Here is a 16688-nt window from a genome sequence, read left to right on the forward strand (position 1 = left end):
GCATCTTCTCCGATATCAAAATATATTTTTCCTTTGTTTTCTTTACTATGCTCCATATTGCTCACTAGATATTTGGGCAACCAAAAGGAAGAGGAGGAATGGGAAATGTGATTTTTTTTTTTTTTTTTTTTAGGATGGTTGAGAAGAGACAACGAGGGGTCTATCCAATTATCCAGGTTACAAACATGTAAAAACAACTTTTGAGGCAGAAAACAAAAGAAAAAGGAGATGGAAATTATAAGAGAGAGAAATGATGGGTGGCACGAGGAAGAGGGGATTGATGAAGATAGGAGTTAGGATAGCAAGTAATTAATATAGTGGAGAAGATTCTTGGATTTGAAATTTGAAGAATTTTTTTTGCTGAGATTTGCTTCTCAAAGTTGGTGGGAAAGTAAATGCATAATTCAGTTTCCACCCATTATGTAATAGGAAAGAAAAAATAGCTTTTGCAATTTAATTATATTTAATTTTTTTACTTTATTATAATAAATTTTAGTATAAATTCTATTATAACATAATAAACATTAACTATACAAAATATACACACTTAGTTTTATATATTAAATTAAAACATTATAAAAATTAAATTAAAAAAAATCCGAGAAGGAGAGAAGGAAAGTAAGAGAAGAATTTTTATTATTATTTCCTAGTTTGGGAGAAATTAGTGCATAAAGTAGTTTCAAAAAAGAAAAAAAGAAAGAAAACTCTTACAATGCTATTTTGATTTCCGTGTATTCATCTCTATTGATTCAGTTTGCATAAACCTGCTTATCAGAGTTCTTATCGTTCTCTATATGAAAACCCCCTCTAAATATATTCTTATTTATATATAATATACTTCTAAATCGTACATTATTTGAATGATTTGAGATAACTATCTTTACATAAATATAAACATAAATAAAATTATAAAGATACACTCAACTTAATCAGTTGAAACCAATTAGACTCCATACATAGTCTCCACCCATTCTATTATATATTATATAGATATAATTTAACTAGAGCTACACCTTCCTAATCTGTAAACTAATAAAAATAAATAAATATAGTGTTTTTGGCAAATAGAGATTGCCATAGGGCTTTTACAATTTAATTGCATTTCGTTTTTTAATTTGCAATAATGGCCACTAGTATACACCACATATATAAATTGTCAGTGAATAATAACAAACTGTGAATCAGCTATAGAAAATATTTACAGTTAGTTTTATATGCTAAATTAAAAAATAAAATACAATTAAATTATAAAAGCACCAATTGTTGTAGTATTGAATCTGGTTTTGAACTCCCATCAAACTAAAAACAATGAAGTAGACATACTAAATACATTCTAATTTCCAATAGTATAGTATAAAGAATTTACATACCAGGATATGGCATTGTCTTTTAACAATAAATGGTCATAGTTACTAGATAATCAAGCAAATCACTCATGACTTCTTTTTTCTAATCTCTACTTTGATATTCCACCATCCTCAACCTCTCCTCAGTCCTCATGTTCTTTTTTCCTTCAATAATATATAATCCCAACTACTTGCGCTGAACTCAATCGATCATTCTCATCCTTTCGAATCCCTCTTCAATCATCGTATGCGCTTCTTCTACTTCAGAAAAATAAATTAAAAAAATTCAAAATAAAATACATATTACATCAGTAAATCAAGTCATTGAATTATGGTTATACAAAAAATTTTGAGACATATCACCGTTGATTCAGAGAAAAGGTAAATATTACCTTGGTAAATGATGTACCATAAAAAATATACAATATAAACTACTCAACCTATTCACAACTTTGAAAAAATAGAATACATCACATTCCTAACATGCTACAAATATTTATGAACCTGAAAACAAGACCACCTTATCATATAATTTGTAAATATTTGGTTCCATAACTTAAGACATTGCCTTTCAGCAATAAATAAACACAACTACTAAGTAATTAAGCTCATCGGTCATGATTTTATTTTCTAATCCCTACTTTAAAATCTCCTCCATCTTTCAACCCCTTCTCTTCAGTTTCCATATGTACTTCTTTTCTTATCACATAATTTGTAAAACTCTGATTCCATAATTTAAGGCAATGCCTTTCAGCAATAAATAATCACAACTACTAGGTAATCAAGCTCATCAGTCATGATTTTATTTTCTTATCTCTACTTTAATATCTCCTCCATCCTTTAACCCCTCTTCAATTTTCATATGTACTTCTTTTCTTTCAGTATACATAATCTCAATTACTTGCATAATCAAACTCAATCGGTCATCCCCATTATTTCTAATCCCTATTTCACTCTCTCCATCATTTAGCCCCTCCTCTTTAGTCCTCATAAGTGTTTTTCTTTTCTTTAAGCAATACATAATCCCGACTAGCAGCATAATTGAACACAATTAATCATATGGTATGTGCTTCTTTCACTATAGAAAAATAGATTAAAAAAATTAAAAAATATAAATGAAGGCCCAGTAAGTCAACTCACTAAATTATGGTTATAAATAAAATATTAGGATGTCACCATTAATTAATTCAGAGAAATATATTACATATTAACTTATTAAATGATATACCATAATCCATATGAAATATATAATGTAGACTAATCAAAATCTAATAGGAGTAGAACAGAAAACAATATAAAAGATTGCATGTATGTAATAATACACAAAAGAGAAAATAATGCATTTGCATGCTATATAGTATATACTTCATTTCTTATCTAGTGTGAAAAAAATGCGGATCGACAAAACTGTACTAAATTTTCTGAAGTATCACCTTTTCTCTTGAGCTTCACTAGAATGATGCATTAACTCTTCTTGTCGATGTGGAAATACCATGTCAGGAACCTCTTCAATGCATCCAACAGGCTAAGAACATAACAGACGAAATATGAACGCCATTGCAACAAAGCTTCCAGAAAGTATCGTGTCAATGATATCAAGCAAATGAAATCCATAGATACACAATCACCTGGCAGAACTCTACAAGACACCATAACAGAAAGTTGACAATCATGACCAGGCAAAAGATTTTGCCTGCCCAAGCTCCACATGAGAGGTACCTATAATGCAAATGGAAAAAGAAAGATGCATCACCATGTTGGGTTTGATGTCAACACACAATACGTGCAGGAGCTCTAACATTACCCACAAGATTTTCTATTATGATAATAGTAATATTATACTCATTATCCCACAAGGAAGATAAGTTCAAGAGTACAGTAGTTAATGGTGAAGCTGCCAAGGTGGTGATAGCACATAGGCCACCTCCCATACATACATAAGATGCTGTTCAAAAAAGCAGGCCGGTCAGATATTTGGGCCTTAGGCGGCCCACGTAGGAAAGGTAAGAGCATAGTCAAGTTTGGATGCTTTTGCGGATTGGCTAGGTGTCTCCATATGACAGATTCCAAAGGCGAGTTAGCGGGTGATAAAAAAAAACTTAAATTTTCAAATTCAGCTCTTCTCAAAGCTCACGTGGGTACCATGTGCGGCAAAATATAGGGTTAATTATGCTAACATCCCATGTATTACACCCGATTTTTATACAGGCTCCCAAAACTTTTTTAGGTTACAATGTCACCCCTAAACTCTAAAAAAATTTCAATGTTATCCATCTATTAGTGCACCGTCACATAAATTGGAAGAGTTAGCTTATGTGTCAGTCATTTTAGATGTGAAATAAACTTAATATCCTTATTGGAGGGAAGATAACTTAATTTTATTTCGGTCCAACAATAATGGATGAATATACCCTCTTTCTTCCCTTCCCGTTCCCTCCTTCCTTCTATTCTCTCCCTCTCCCGATGACACTACTGCCCATGACGCCAACAAGGTACACGGCGAGGGTCTCCACTATGCCAGGACCTCCCTCCTTTCTCCTGCCCTGCCTTCTCCACACACCTCAATTTCACCATCAGCCTCCTCGATGCCTGCAACACCGTCTCAACGACAATCAAGGGAATCAAATCGATTGCGAGTCCTCTGTCTCCACTATGTGCTCCATGAGATCCAAAGCCTTGTAGTGGAGAGCTCACCAGAGACGGTGGCATTGTAGTGGACCTTGCTCTTGAACTTAGCCGTGCAGGGGGACTCCAAGACCGCTTCAAATTTCCTATCGTCGATGCTAAATTCCTTGACACCCGACAAGCTCGGCTTAACCAAATTGCAGCCCCTCCCCGACGACACTACAGCCCATGGGCCCACGACGAGGCCCATCGCCCCATGAGCGAGGGCGCTAGTAGGTCTCCATCGCAACAAGATTTCTTTGGAAGGAGCAACATGAGGGCCGCGCCGCATGGGATGGGGAGGCAGCAGCAAGCTCGCTGTCATCGCCCTCCTGCTCATGCGTCGCCACCGCTGTCCCTAGAGAAGATCTCATCCACCGCGGTCGGTGCTTATGCTACCAACAGTGAGGCAAGGGAAGGGAAGGTGGGGAGATAGCAACGGACACTGGGTTTGAGATAAGGAATGCCAGTGGGGTAATTTATTTTAAAAACTTGTATAAGTTAGTTGAGGGTATTTAGGTAATTTTACCCTTAACCAATGAGTTTCGGCTTTAGCATTCACTAAGTTTCTATTATTCTTCCGTCTTGGGTGAAACTTCAGACCTTTGAAGGCTTTCCTCATGATGGAGATGCAACCGTGAAAGCTCATGATAAAGATGTGACCATGACGGCTCATGATAGAGATGTGACCATGAAAGCTCAGGATGGAATTGTAGTCGTAGATGCTCATGATAGAAGCAAAGAGGCTCTCAGTTCATATGAAGACTTGCATGAGTGCAGAGGGAGTGGGAGCATGGCGTGTCTTTTTTTTTCATAGTCTACTCTATTACATGTTCACGTGGATAGGGCAGAAATTGGTTGACTGGCCCATCCTCTGGAGAAGTGTTTCTAATAAGAGATTCTTATTTGGAGAATTTGGTTTTTGTAGATATTGTGTGAATGCATCGGATATTTAGATGTATTCTAGATTTGGTTTCTAGTGACTGTTTTTCCTTAAAGAAGGTTTCACATGTAAATCTTGTCTATTTTGTTTTTCATCTCTTCTAAGGTTTTGGACTCATGCCATATTCGGGTGTGCACAACACAGAAAAGAAGAACGTACAACTTACTAGATCCATCAATGACAAGAGGAACAGGTGTCAATAATTCTTTCACGGAAATGGACTTCATAGGAACTCAAGAAGATTCGCAAAAAGGTGCATTCAGAATACACTCACCGTGGTAGGCGTTCTAGCAGATTCTTATTGGAGGACAGCAATGCACGATCATACACGATCTCTGTTCTTTTAGCTACATCATGCCAACTGTAGAAGCTTTTCATCTAATATAGATTGTTGAAAAAGAGGTCTATATTATCACAACTAGATGTAAAGGTAAAAATGATTTCACAAACTTTTCAAGAAAATGTTGTTAGGGCCAAAGTTAAATGGATACTAAATGGAGCTCTCAATATGTTAGGACTGAAGACTTACACGTTGGTGCATCATTTGTGGATCTATGTAAGGAAGCATGTCAATCGCTCTTTTAATAGCTTGTACCATATCATCTGGAGTTGGTTCTGCAAGTACTACCATGTCATCTGGTAGAACCTACCAAACAAAACAGTAAATCATATATAAGTAGAACTCCACCCAATTTACTTTAAGAAAGAATTCAGCATTTGCTGAAATTGTACTAGAGATGAAAGGTTCCAAATTGCATGCCTCCGGGACACCTCCCACTCTTGTGCTTACAGTCAGCAATCCACAACTGGCAGCTTCCAAAATGGCTATGCAGAAGGCTTCTGTCAGCGAACTACAATGATAAACACTTGTCAAATGCACAGCTTTTTGTGAAGAAATTAAAAGTCATACAAGAGGAGCTTGATACCAAGAAATTCTAATCTGTGACAGTACTATGTCAAATATGGGAAAAGAATGAGGAAAGTTCCTGAACATCTGTTATTCTCAAAATAAATAAAATTTATGTACACACCTAACCAAGTTGAAGTGAACATAAGCATGAAACACAATCCAACTTAGAGAGATGATAACCTAGGTACACCAACAACAAGAAAGCACAAGTAAGCGACCAGGATAGTAGATGAATGACTTTTATCTCCAGGAATAGTGAGAAAAGTTAAAACCTAGAAACCAGGAGAACCGACAAATTAGTACATTATTTTGCAAGAATGTGTGAAAGCAATAAAGATGGTTTGTATTCTGGTAGCATCTAAGCATGTGGTTTTGTTAGCCTCAGGACCCTATAATGGGCCAGATATCTTATAAATCTTTGTATCTACCACACCACTTCCACTAGGACACAAGCAGATTATATCCAGGGAGTGGATCATAGTGAAATTTATAATGGAATGAAGTCTGAGAGGAAGCAGGAGATGAAAAAAAATTTCAGAAAAAACCCCATTCATTCAAAGGAAAGTTTACATGCAACCACATATACAAGAATCTGAAGAGAACAGATAAATAAACTAGGATATAACTCGGTGTATTTTAAAGCCAAAATTCCCACCCTCACTGTGACATCTTGCGAAGTATTGTCTCCCATACTTCAGAGCTTCATGCTGACATGGGGCTGCCCTACGAAAGAGCACCAAGAATAACAAAAGGGCACTAGCTCGTTCTTCACTCTACCTCCAACTCATACTTGACCAGAGTCTCTTCATGACTTCACAAAATACTGAGCTTTATCCTTTGACGAGAAGAAGAGTTCATGAGCAAAATAGTTGAGCACTCACGGCTTCTTCTGAAATCTAAAGCTAGGAAAGTTGTGCCTCTAATAGGAACCGAACTCTAATTACTCCATTCCAGTCTACGTATTATGGAGGTAACATCAAGCAATTAGTGGAGAAGCAGAGGAGGCAGCAGCAGATAGGGTCCGTTAGTGATAATCAGAACAACTTCGAGACATTGGTCTCGAGAGTCTCTAGATGGCCGGAGTCGGCGATAATGGATTGCTTCATCAGAGAGCTTTGGGAGGAGATACAACTAGAAGTGAAACCTTTCAAGCCTCAAATGATAGCTCCATAGACTTAGCATGGATGCACAAGGATCGACTTACATGGAGGAGGCAGATACAAGGTCAACTGCGACTTCTACCCATGCCAACCGCGATGCTGAGTCTAACACTAGTTGCCGACAACAAAACCTGGAGGTTAACGCCAACAGGGGCTTGGTTGGTAGGCGTTTTACAACCTACAACTCCGCCAAAAAATAATTTTCAATGTTTGACTTATGAGACAATGGATGTAGACTACCAAACCACCCTAAAAGATGTGGTAGAACCATCAGAGATTACCTTGCATGTCTTATCCAGGTGTGTGATGCCACAGACCTTATAGATTATAGGCAAGTTTCTGAAACTAGTTATCGGGATCGGTTGTCTGAAAAACAATCTGTATCGACCATATCGACCGTATTGACTGTCCGTATCGGATTGGATTATTTTTTACTTACATTAAATTCTTAAGAGTCAATGACTACAAAATTTGAGAACAATTGCCTTTAACTATGAAAATTTCACAATGGAATTCGAGATGGCGAGTAAGAAGTATCGGTTGCAAGAGGATGTAGAGGCATGCTTTTGGATAGGGCTAATGAACATGGTGCAGTAGATGATGAGTCATAAAGCAAGGTCATTTTTTATGATGAGGAAGGAAACTACACCCGAGCTGCCAACAACTATGCAAAACCTATGAAATCGGGGTTAGATGATTTGGACATTCAATGACTGAATCGGACAATATGTCCAATATGTATCGGTTTTTCCAACGACTAATACTAAATACCAATATTCAAATCTTGCTATAAAGCAATATCAAAAACCTGCCTCAACCAAGTGAGAAACATTTTGGTCCCACAATGAAGGTGAGAAGAGCAGAATAAAAAGGATTGAAAATGTAAAAATGAAACTTAGGGCTTTAAAACTAAAAATGCTCATTTAACCGCTGTATTACTAGCCTAATGCCAATATACTAGTATTATTCTTTATATTAGATTTCTACGTCACAAAAGTTTCCAAAAATTTCATTCTGGCTCTATGTTTTAGAGCTCTCAAATGCAAAAACAACATTCCTCTATGTTCATCTTTTCTAGAAAGAAGCTAAAGAACAGATGTATGTGTGTCGAAGGAAGACACCTCCTGAAGAAGAAAAAGAAGAAAAAGATGAAAAAGGAAAACAAACAAAAGGTGATAGCATTGTACAGAATTCACTAGAACAACCCTCTACTCTTTTATTAGGAATGAATGAATGATACATTGCCCTGCTGGCACCATCCCCCAAAATTTGTCTAATGAGCACATGAGCTGGTTGCCTATTTTTTATTTTGCAGATCAAATCGAGCAAAATCATCAAGATTACACCCAAACAAACACTGATACAGTCTCTTCCATCGTGCACATCCGACACAAGAGAACAGACTACATCTCCTTGCTACAAAACACAGCATCAAATTGGAATACTATGAATGATACAAAAACTTCATGTATCCAATGGTTAACAGATAAGCCTCAGCATTTTTGCACAATATCCAAGAACAGATAAATATGCAGAAGCAGAAGCTAAGTACCCAACAAGAAGAAACATACTCGGACAACACAGCTACAGCTTGTATTTCAAGGTATTACGGACAGCATTACTTTGCTCAATGTAGAGAACTCACAAGGATAAGATATAGAAATGATACCTATTTAAAAATATATGACCAGATATCAGAACTGATCGTACTTTAGCATGTGGCACAGCACCTAACATGTCAACTCTATCCTGAAGAGAGAACTTTTCCCTCATCTCCTCGAGTCGCACACGTTTCGGTCCATCTCCTCCAATAATAAAACGGACCTTCGCAAAGAAAACCATCAGTTGAAGGAAGTCCCTTTGTCTGCCTAGATTACTCCTATGAAGTTGCACATTGAAGGATGTAATACGAGTAATAAATAAGATAAGTTCAAAACAGAAAATAAAATTTTACGTAGATCAACATTAAGCAAAGGATACCTATCAAGTAAGGATTCTTCATTCTATCAAGTTGACAATATGACCTATTGCATGAGGCTCCCGCCAATGCAGGGTATGGGAGAGTAAGATATTCACAGCCATAACCCCATTGCTGGAGAGTTTTTGAACCCAAAACCACAAGCTGCATAGTTGCTACCCTGCTATCATCCTAAGCAACTCCCTCTAAGTTCACTGATAGAACAAAATACTCTTTTTCTTATTCTCCATATTCCCCTTCATATTTCCAACTTAGTGCCATCTAATACAGAAAGTAATAGCTAGATATCATCATCACTTACATTTGGGAATAGATGGCATACTTTTGGAATGACTTCAACAAGAAGATCCGCACCCTTCCGATATACCAGTCTACTTATCACAACAATAACAACTTCATCACACATAAGGTGATTAGAAGAAGGCCTAAACATAGTAGTATCCACAGCATTAGGTATTACAAAGACTTTCTCCGACGGTATTCCAGATCGTAGGACAGTGTTCTCCTTACTTGTGTGAGAGACACATATAGCCTGATCTATATCAGCCAGGGTAAATTGGAGCACTTTATTCATGTGAATACTTCCAACATCAGCAAAACCATATAGTGAATGATCTGTAAAAACAACTTTGTATCCCATGGTCCTGGCATGCATTAAGGCCTCATGACAGAGTGTTGAAAAAGCTTGATGTCCATGAACAACAGATATCTTCTCACGAACAAGAATGGTTCTTATAATTGGAAATGTTAAATATAAAGTTGGTAAAGTATTCTGCATGACGAATGGTCTCCAGGGCACATAATAAACTTTCAAACCACCAGTCAAATACCGTATTCCAGAGCGCTTTCCATATGCATGTGTCATGACCACAACCTGAGGAACCAATACATGAATCCCAGCAAAAATTAAAGAATTCAAAACTAAAATAGTAGTCATGCTGTCAATTTTTCTGCTCACTAACATGCCAAGTGTTTAACTTAAACTAATTGTTCTTCAACTAAGACAAAGGAGAGAAAAGATGGAAAAAATGTCAAAAATTTGCTCCGTATTTTCATAGTAATCGAAAAGAGAGAATATAAGGTTACTTATCCTCTCTATTGTTAATACCACATTATCTGCTTCTCTTTTTCTTAAGTGCAGAAAAGACATGTTGTTTCTTAAAGTAGGCTGTTGCAGAAACTACCCATCAAGTGTGTTTCCAGATTAAATAATTGAGAAGTACTTTCTCACTAATTCAGCTAGAGATAGCTAAGCATTGTTAACTCATGTTCCTTTTCAATCCCTTCATAGTACTTCAAAGACGAAAAATAGAGAAAGAGATGGATTCAACGAGAAATGGGATCTGCTACTGATGAAGTTTCTATGATGATTTGAGCTCTTAACTCACAAGCTAGAGGAATTATTTCTTACATATGTTGCTATCTAAAAAAGTTAAAAAAAGAGCACGAGAAGTGAACTGCAATTTTTCATTAAATAACAAAACTTAAAAGCAAACCTTATGCCCAAGCTTAAGTAAGCATTGTGATAGATAATAGATGTGGCTTTCCACACCCCCAAAATTTGGGTAGAAAAAATCAGATACCATCAAAATCCTATGTCTTCTTTGATATGCATCCATGTCATTCATAAACCAAAGATCCTACAAAAGCAAACAGTGATTTAATGAGACATAAGACACCTAGAGTAAGAAATAATTTTACTCCTAAGAAACCATAAGAAACTATTACATGCAGAAATATCAGACTCGAGAATGCAATGTTTTAATAAAAGGAAGGTCATCCTCTTGCCGCTAATCTTGTGAAAGGGATGGTAGTTAAGGATATTAAAATGAAGGTTCTAAGTATTGATTTCAGGATCAGCCATCCTGAAAAGTGATAATCGTATTGGTCATCATATCAACTCTTTCAACATTGGACTATCTTTTATAGTATAAAAATTTAAAATTATTATAAAAACGTAGGAAAAAAAAACTAAAAAAACATAAGGAATAATAACCCATTTCCCGTCTCTCTACTCTCCCTTTCTCTCCAACAGCCTTCTCTTTCTCTCGGCTATTATAGCAGCAAGAAAAAATGGAGAGAGGAGGAGAGGAGGGGAAGGGGGAGGGATGAGAGGGGAAAAGGCAAAGATTATAAAGGAAAAAGAAAGCCCTAACCAAGGAGGAGAGAGAGACCACTTCACCTCGCCGAATAACTACCCGTTGGAAAATTACTTATTAAAATAAAAAACTTAGACAGGTATATGTATCTAAACCCTTAGCAATAATTCCAACTCTTTGCTTAAGTAAATATACGGAATAAATATCAACGTGCAAAGTAAGGATGAACAACAAAATTTTTACCTAAAAAAGAAAACCCAAACGGAAAAAAAATCACGAATTCAAACCCGGATCAAAACCAATCACTAAATTTGTAGCAATTACAAGACTGACTTACAAAACAATCTATCAATCCTCACAACTCTGTTTCACTTAGTCTTGCTCGCTAGAATCCATGATTCACCGCTTCCCGTGCCAAACCTCAATGACCCTCGAGATTGATCCTTTTATCTTAGTGACCATCAAAACGTAATTCTTTCAAATCAAATATAGATGCATTGAGATGAGTACAATTCATTCTGTCTAAACCAGAAAAGTGTTCTCCAATCTAATACTCGATGGCCATCCTCTTAAGGTTAGATTAAAACACTATATACTTCTTAAAGATAAGATAAATATCTCCTAGAAGTAAAATAAATATCTCTTAGAGATAAAATAAATATCCCTTAGATATAAGATAAATATCTCTTCCAAAATTCTCCATGGATTCTCTTAGAGATAAGATAAATACATCTTAATGATAAAACCAAATGTAAGTCAAAATCAGATCTCACTTAACTCCAAAAATTACAAATTACGCCGGTGCGTTCGAACACAACAGTTTGAACACACTACAAAGGGACAAATATAACCTCTATATATGTGAATGTCATCGCTGTATGTGTGAACGCCTATAGGAAGTGTTCGAGTAGCCAAAACAAGTTCTTTGTATGTGTGAACGTGATGTGAACAGTTGAATGCAGAGTGCCTTTTCCTATGTCTTTAGGTAAAATTTATACTTTTTTAATCATCATGATTCCATTTAAGCACTTCAATAATGATTCTAAAATCATTTTGAATACTTTGACTTTAAAATTAATCTTCCACTTCAATATTTTTTATCAAATATTTCATAATTTATACATATGCTCAAACATAAAATCTTAAAATACAATTTGCCAATTACATAAGTACAAATAAACCTAACACTTATCATTTCTTATCGTAATCAAATCAGGCAGGAGGGATGCATTAGGAGAGAGATAAGAGAAGGGTTGAGAGTAGGCATGAAAATGGATTGCAAATGGATCAAATAATGGTCAACACACATCCGAATCCATATTTTCGCACCAAGTATGGATGCGAATTCAAACATTAAACAAGTAGCATAATTTAAAACCTTATCTTTACTAACAAATACATATATAAATCAACTAGGATATTAAAAGGATATTGTTACAAATCAAATATGGACCAAATTTTAAATAGATACAGATATAGATCAAACACAAATTGGATCTTAAATGAATTTATATATAAATTAGATATTAATCAAAATAAAAAAGACATGATATACCAATGTTTTGAAAGACGGCTGCAAACAGTGGGCGGTCACTCGACCGCCTAATGCCAAGGCAGAAGACGAGTGACAAGGCAAGTAACAAGGCGGCCTAGCATTTTTATGTTAAAAAAATAAAGTATATATATATATATATAATATTTATAATTTTTAATTACTAATTAGAAAACCAACACTGTTAGCTTTCTTATCTACAATTAGCATTTAGCAAACTAATTAGCTCAATAATTATTCATTATTCATTAATCTTAATCATTAATCAACTATCAGTCTATCACAGTGAATTAGTGAAATTGTGAAAAGATATCAAAAATTAAAGAAAACTAAAGAAGTAGAGAAGCAAAGCATTCCCTGCTTCTTTAGTTAATTAATCAAACCCATACGCTACTACAGTAAATCAGTAATTAAGTGTTAATTACTGTAGCAGTGAATAAAGCAAAGAAAGTCGACGGTGAAAGGGAGAAAGGGAAGAAGAAAGGGAAGAAGAAAGGGAAGAAGAAGAAAACTAAAAATCTCGGCGGCGACCAAGAGTGCAAGGGAAAGAGAAGATAAATACCTCAGTTCTGGGTTGCCGCTCGGAGCTGTGAAAGGGAAGGCTGTGTTTGGTGAAGGGGAAGGCTGTGTTTGGTGAAGGGGAAGGCTGTGCTCGGTTGCTAGCTTGCCAGCGCCGATTTCTCGCTCGGAGCCTCGACGAGATAGAGAAAGGGAGACCGGAGACGAGGAGATCAATGGAGGTTGAGGGAGGTGACTTTTAGGGCTCGGAGAGATCGAGAGTGAGGAGAGAGAACGATGGGGTTAGTTTTTTTAAACGGTAAATGGGTTAGCCTGAAGATCCGACCCGATATTGAATTAGATCCATCACTATTGGGCTCTCCCGCAAAACAATTTAGTGGGCTGCTCGGCCCGCTACGCGCCTTGGCGGTCCGCCACGAGAAGCGGCCTAGGCTATCTGTGGGGCGGCTGACATGCCACCCTGCCATGGCGACCGCCTTGGCCGATTTTTAGAACACTGTGATATACTCTAAAAATGATGCTCTTAAGCATGCTTCTTTCATAATATCAATATGACACAAAAGTAAATAGTAGATAAGTTCTAAAATACATTCACTCAATATTTCAGCTAATTAATCGACAAGATTGATTGGCATATTACAGACACATGCACATCTTCAAAATCATTTAGCACAGACTAACAAGCATGTCCAAGGTTATCATTCTTACAAAAGAAATTATGAAAAAGTAAAGTAAATGGAAAAAAAAAGAGATCAAAATTCCAAAGGATGGTCAAAAGTTAATCATTCTTATACATGTCTTGAATCCTAAAGCATTTGCACATCTCAGGTGCATGTGACAAGATTAAACTATGGTTTTCTCTCCAAAAATTTGACCAAAACGACAAAAACATATGGTTATGAATACTATAAAGGAAAACATATTAAATCAGGCAAATCTACCACAAATAGTAACTTTGACCATGTAAAGGAGTCTCCTTCTAAACTACAACTAAATTTCTTTAAATTAAAAGATGAAATGATCAAGTTCCAACTTGAAATCCTGCATTATATGGATATCTGATTTAGAAACCAAGAATGCATAAGTAATTTGTCACTGCATCAGCAACGATTTGCAAACTTCTAAGTTTGCTTATTAAGAATAATAAAGAACTGTACTGTGCTTTCTAATCACACATACTACAAGTTAAATATGGTTTTCAACAACTAAGCACTAAACCGAGAGATCCAACTCCACATTTGGCAATCCAAAGTGCAAAATTGCAGAAAGATCTCACTTTTCTTTGAAAATCAACAGAGTGAACCTCTGCCTTGTAACTGGAAATTACAATCTCCTGGAATGAGGACTTGAATGAGAGGGAGGCAATGACTAGGGAGGAGGGCAAGGAGAAGGAGACAAGAGTAGAAGGAATTGGGCGACAAGCGATAGGCGATGGGCAACAGATAGAAGTGAAAATGGATAGGATAGTAGTTAGCCCATATCCGACTCCATATTTTTGCTCTATATAGATATTAGACAGATACCAAAATTTAAAACCATATCTAATTAAACGGATACCGATCAGATATTAAATGGATACAGATATAAAACGGTTATTTAAATATAAATTAGATATTGATTGAAACAAAAGGGACATGATAAAAATAATAGTCAATCAAATACCTTTCTAATATGCATGAAAACACTAATTAACATTTTGCTTCCCTTTCAAAAGAGCATGCTAATTAACTAAAGTTGCAGGTTAAAAATCATATAATATGCTAAAAGTAATACAATAAATACAAGAGGATTACGCAAGTGTGCTACTAAAAGGAAATAAAGATTAATTGTAATTAAACAGAACTATGAAATAGAACAAAACACTAGAAAAATTGCAATACCAACTTCTCTCAGCTCTATACATTCGTATCAAAACGAGAAGACATCATGGATCTTACTACCTTAGATACAAGAGAATAAATGTTAGGGTTGTGATCTATTTTAGCAAATAATTCTGAAATCAAATCTCTGAAGATCTCTGAAGTCAATAATTCTGAAATCAAATTAGGCAAGATTAACTGCTCACTCAAATGAAGAGTAAACTAGAAGATGACAAAAGAAACACCAATAAGACCACGTTGATGCTAACCCTAGTACTCAGAAGACCACTTGAACAATAACTAAGAGAGGAGGGGCAGATCGAAGTAAATGAATTAGTACCTGGAAATGCTCGTCGGGGGAGAAGGGAAAGCGATTGACTTCGGCGATCTGGCGGTGGGAGAAGAATAGGAGGACGGCGGAGAAGCCAAGGAGAAGAAGAGGAAGGCGATAGACTTCAAAGCCTCAACGGCACGATCATAGCAACATTCAACAGCCAAGGAGTTGACATCAACTCCAGCCTCCTCCTAAAGCGCGACCAATCCATCAAGTGCAGATCGCCTGACCGACAGATAAAGATCAATCTCAATACAAAGAAACATTGAAGCAAGCTCTTACGACCTAAAATAGCGCTAGTTTTTTCTCTACCAATGCTATAAACCGACAGATCAAGGATCCCAGATCGAACAACAAAGAACGGGCTTGTCGCAAGCGAAATCACGAGATTCGATCAAGAGACGGAGGAGATGGGTGGTTCGCGGAGGTGACGAAGGAAGCGGGCGATGGAGGGGGAGAAGATGGAATGGTGGTACTGCTAGTGGTCGGCGGCAATGGGAGAGGGAGGGGCGCAGGCGCTGGCGGTAGAGGGGATCGGCAAAGGGAGGGAGAAAGCGAAGAGGGAAATATCAAATAACAGGGGACGGCAGGATTTGTGAAACGGTAAAATGATATTAATTTGTTTATATATAAGCGGGTTAACGGGTATCCGATCCGGATCCGACTAATTTATATAGAACAGCATCCGAATCTGGATCCAGACATTTTTCTAAACTTCTATCCGTATCTAGATCCAAATCCAGAACGGATAGCAAATTTACGCCCATATCTAATCTGATCCAGATTGGGTAGCAAGTCAGGTCAAGATTAATTCGACATGTTTTCACCCTATCAAGTGACGATGAAGGTGGGGAATGGAGGCCAATGGAGATGTTATTTATGAATTCAAGTTAAATTAGGTAAGTGAGTCGGGTTGAACAGAGTTAGCTTAGCCTAGGACTAAATCATTTGACACATCAGCTCACATTTAACTAAAATCAAAACATTTTTATATTCAATGGGCAGGTTTCAAAATTTAGACCGGGCATTTGAAGGGAAAAAAGGGCTTTCAATTTCCCAAACAGTAAGTATGAGTTTTTACATGTATTTTTTATATAAATTATATGTATTTTATTATAGAAAAATATATTTCTAGTATAAAGATAAATGTAGTTAGTTTGCAAATCCCAATTTTACTATTACATAATTTAGATTTTTTTTTTTTTTTTTTTTTTTTTTTTTTTGTTGCAAATAGCACCAGCTTAAACTCCTTTCTAAAATTAAAGCACTTTAAAACCAACTAATTGAATGGAGCATAAATTTATATATCATATTACAGTCAAAG

The 16688-nt window shown here is 36.2% G+C and overlaps 1 protein-coding gene across 3 annotated transcripts; it reads right to left on the reverse strand.

Annotated features, from left to right (window-relative positions):
- Positions 1-1183: 1183 nt before the first annotated feature.
- Positions 1184-15946, reverse strand: LOC140774896 (phosphatidylinositol N-acetylglucosaminyltransferase subunit A). Of its 3 annotated transcripts, none has more exons than XM_073118079.1 (11): positions 15677-15946; positions 15371-15589; positions 10498-10641; positions 9324-9875; positions 8693-8847; positions 5714-5804; positions 5483-5599; positions 5228-5331; positions 2975-3065; positions 2780-2871; positions 1184-1607 (listed from the first exon to the last, which is right to left on the reverse strand). In XM_073118079.1, exons 3-11 carry the CDS (start codon positions 10627-10629, stop codon positions 1583-1585), a joined length of 1359 nt encoding a protein of 452 aa, XP_072974180.1. In that variant the 5' UTR covers positions 10630-10641; positions 15371-15589; positions 15677-15946; the 3' UTR covers positions 1184-1582. The 3 variants fall into 3 exon arrangements, with proteins under 3 accessions (XP_072974180.1, XP_072974179.1, XP_072974178.1); XM_073118078.1 differs by having other exon boundaries at positions 1190-1604; positions 9303-9875; XM_073118077.1 differs by having other exon boundaries at positions 1190-1607; positions 9303-9875.
- Positions 15947-16688: the final 742 nt, after the last annotated feature.

The sequence above is a fragment of the Typha angustifolia genome, chromosome 13 (assembly GCF_048772165.1).
Source record: "Typha angustifolia cultivar Huaian chromosome 13, ASM4877216v1, whole genome shotgun sequence".
NCBI classification, from domain to species: Eukaryota; Viridiplantae; Streptophyta; class Magnoliopsida; order Poales; family Typhaceae; genus Typha; species Typha angustifolia.

Coding starts and splice junctions, on each gene's coding strand:
- LOC140774896 (XM_073118077.1), bottom strand. CDS start 10,629: ATGAATGACATGGATGCATATCAAAGAAGACATAGGATTTTGATGGTA. Junction 8,848..9,302: donor TATGCCATCTATTCCCAAAT/GTAAGTGATGAT, acceptor TTCTTTGCGAAG/GTCCGTTTTATTATTGGAGG. Junction 1,608..2,779: donor AGTGAAGCTCAAGAGAAAAG/GTGATACTTCAG, acceptor ATTTTTCTGAAG/TAGAAGAAGCGCATACGATG.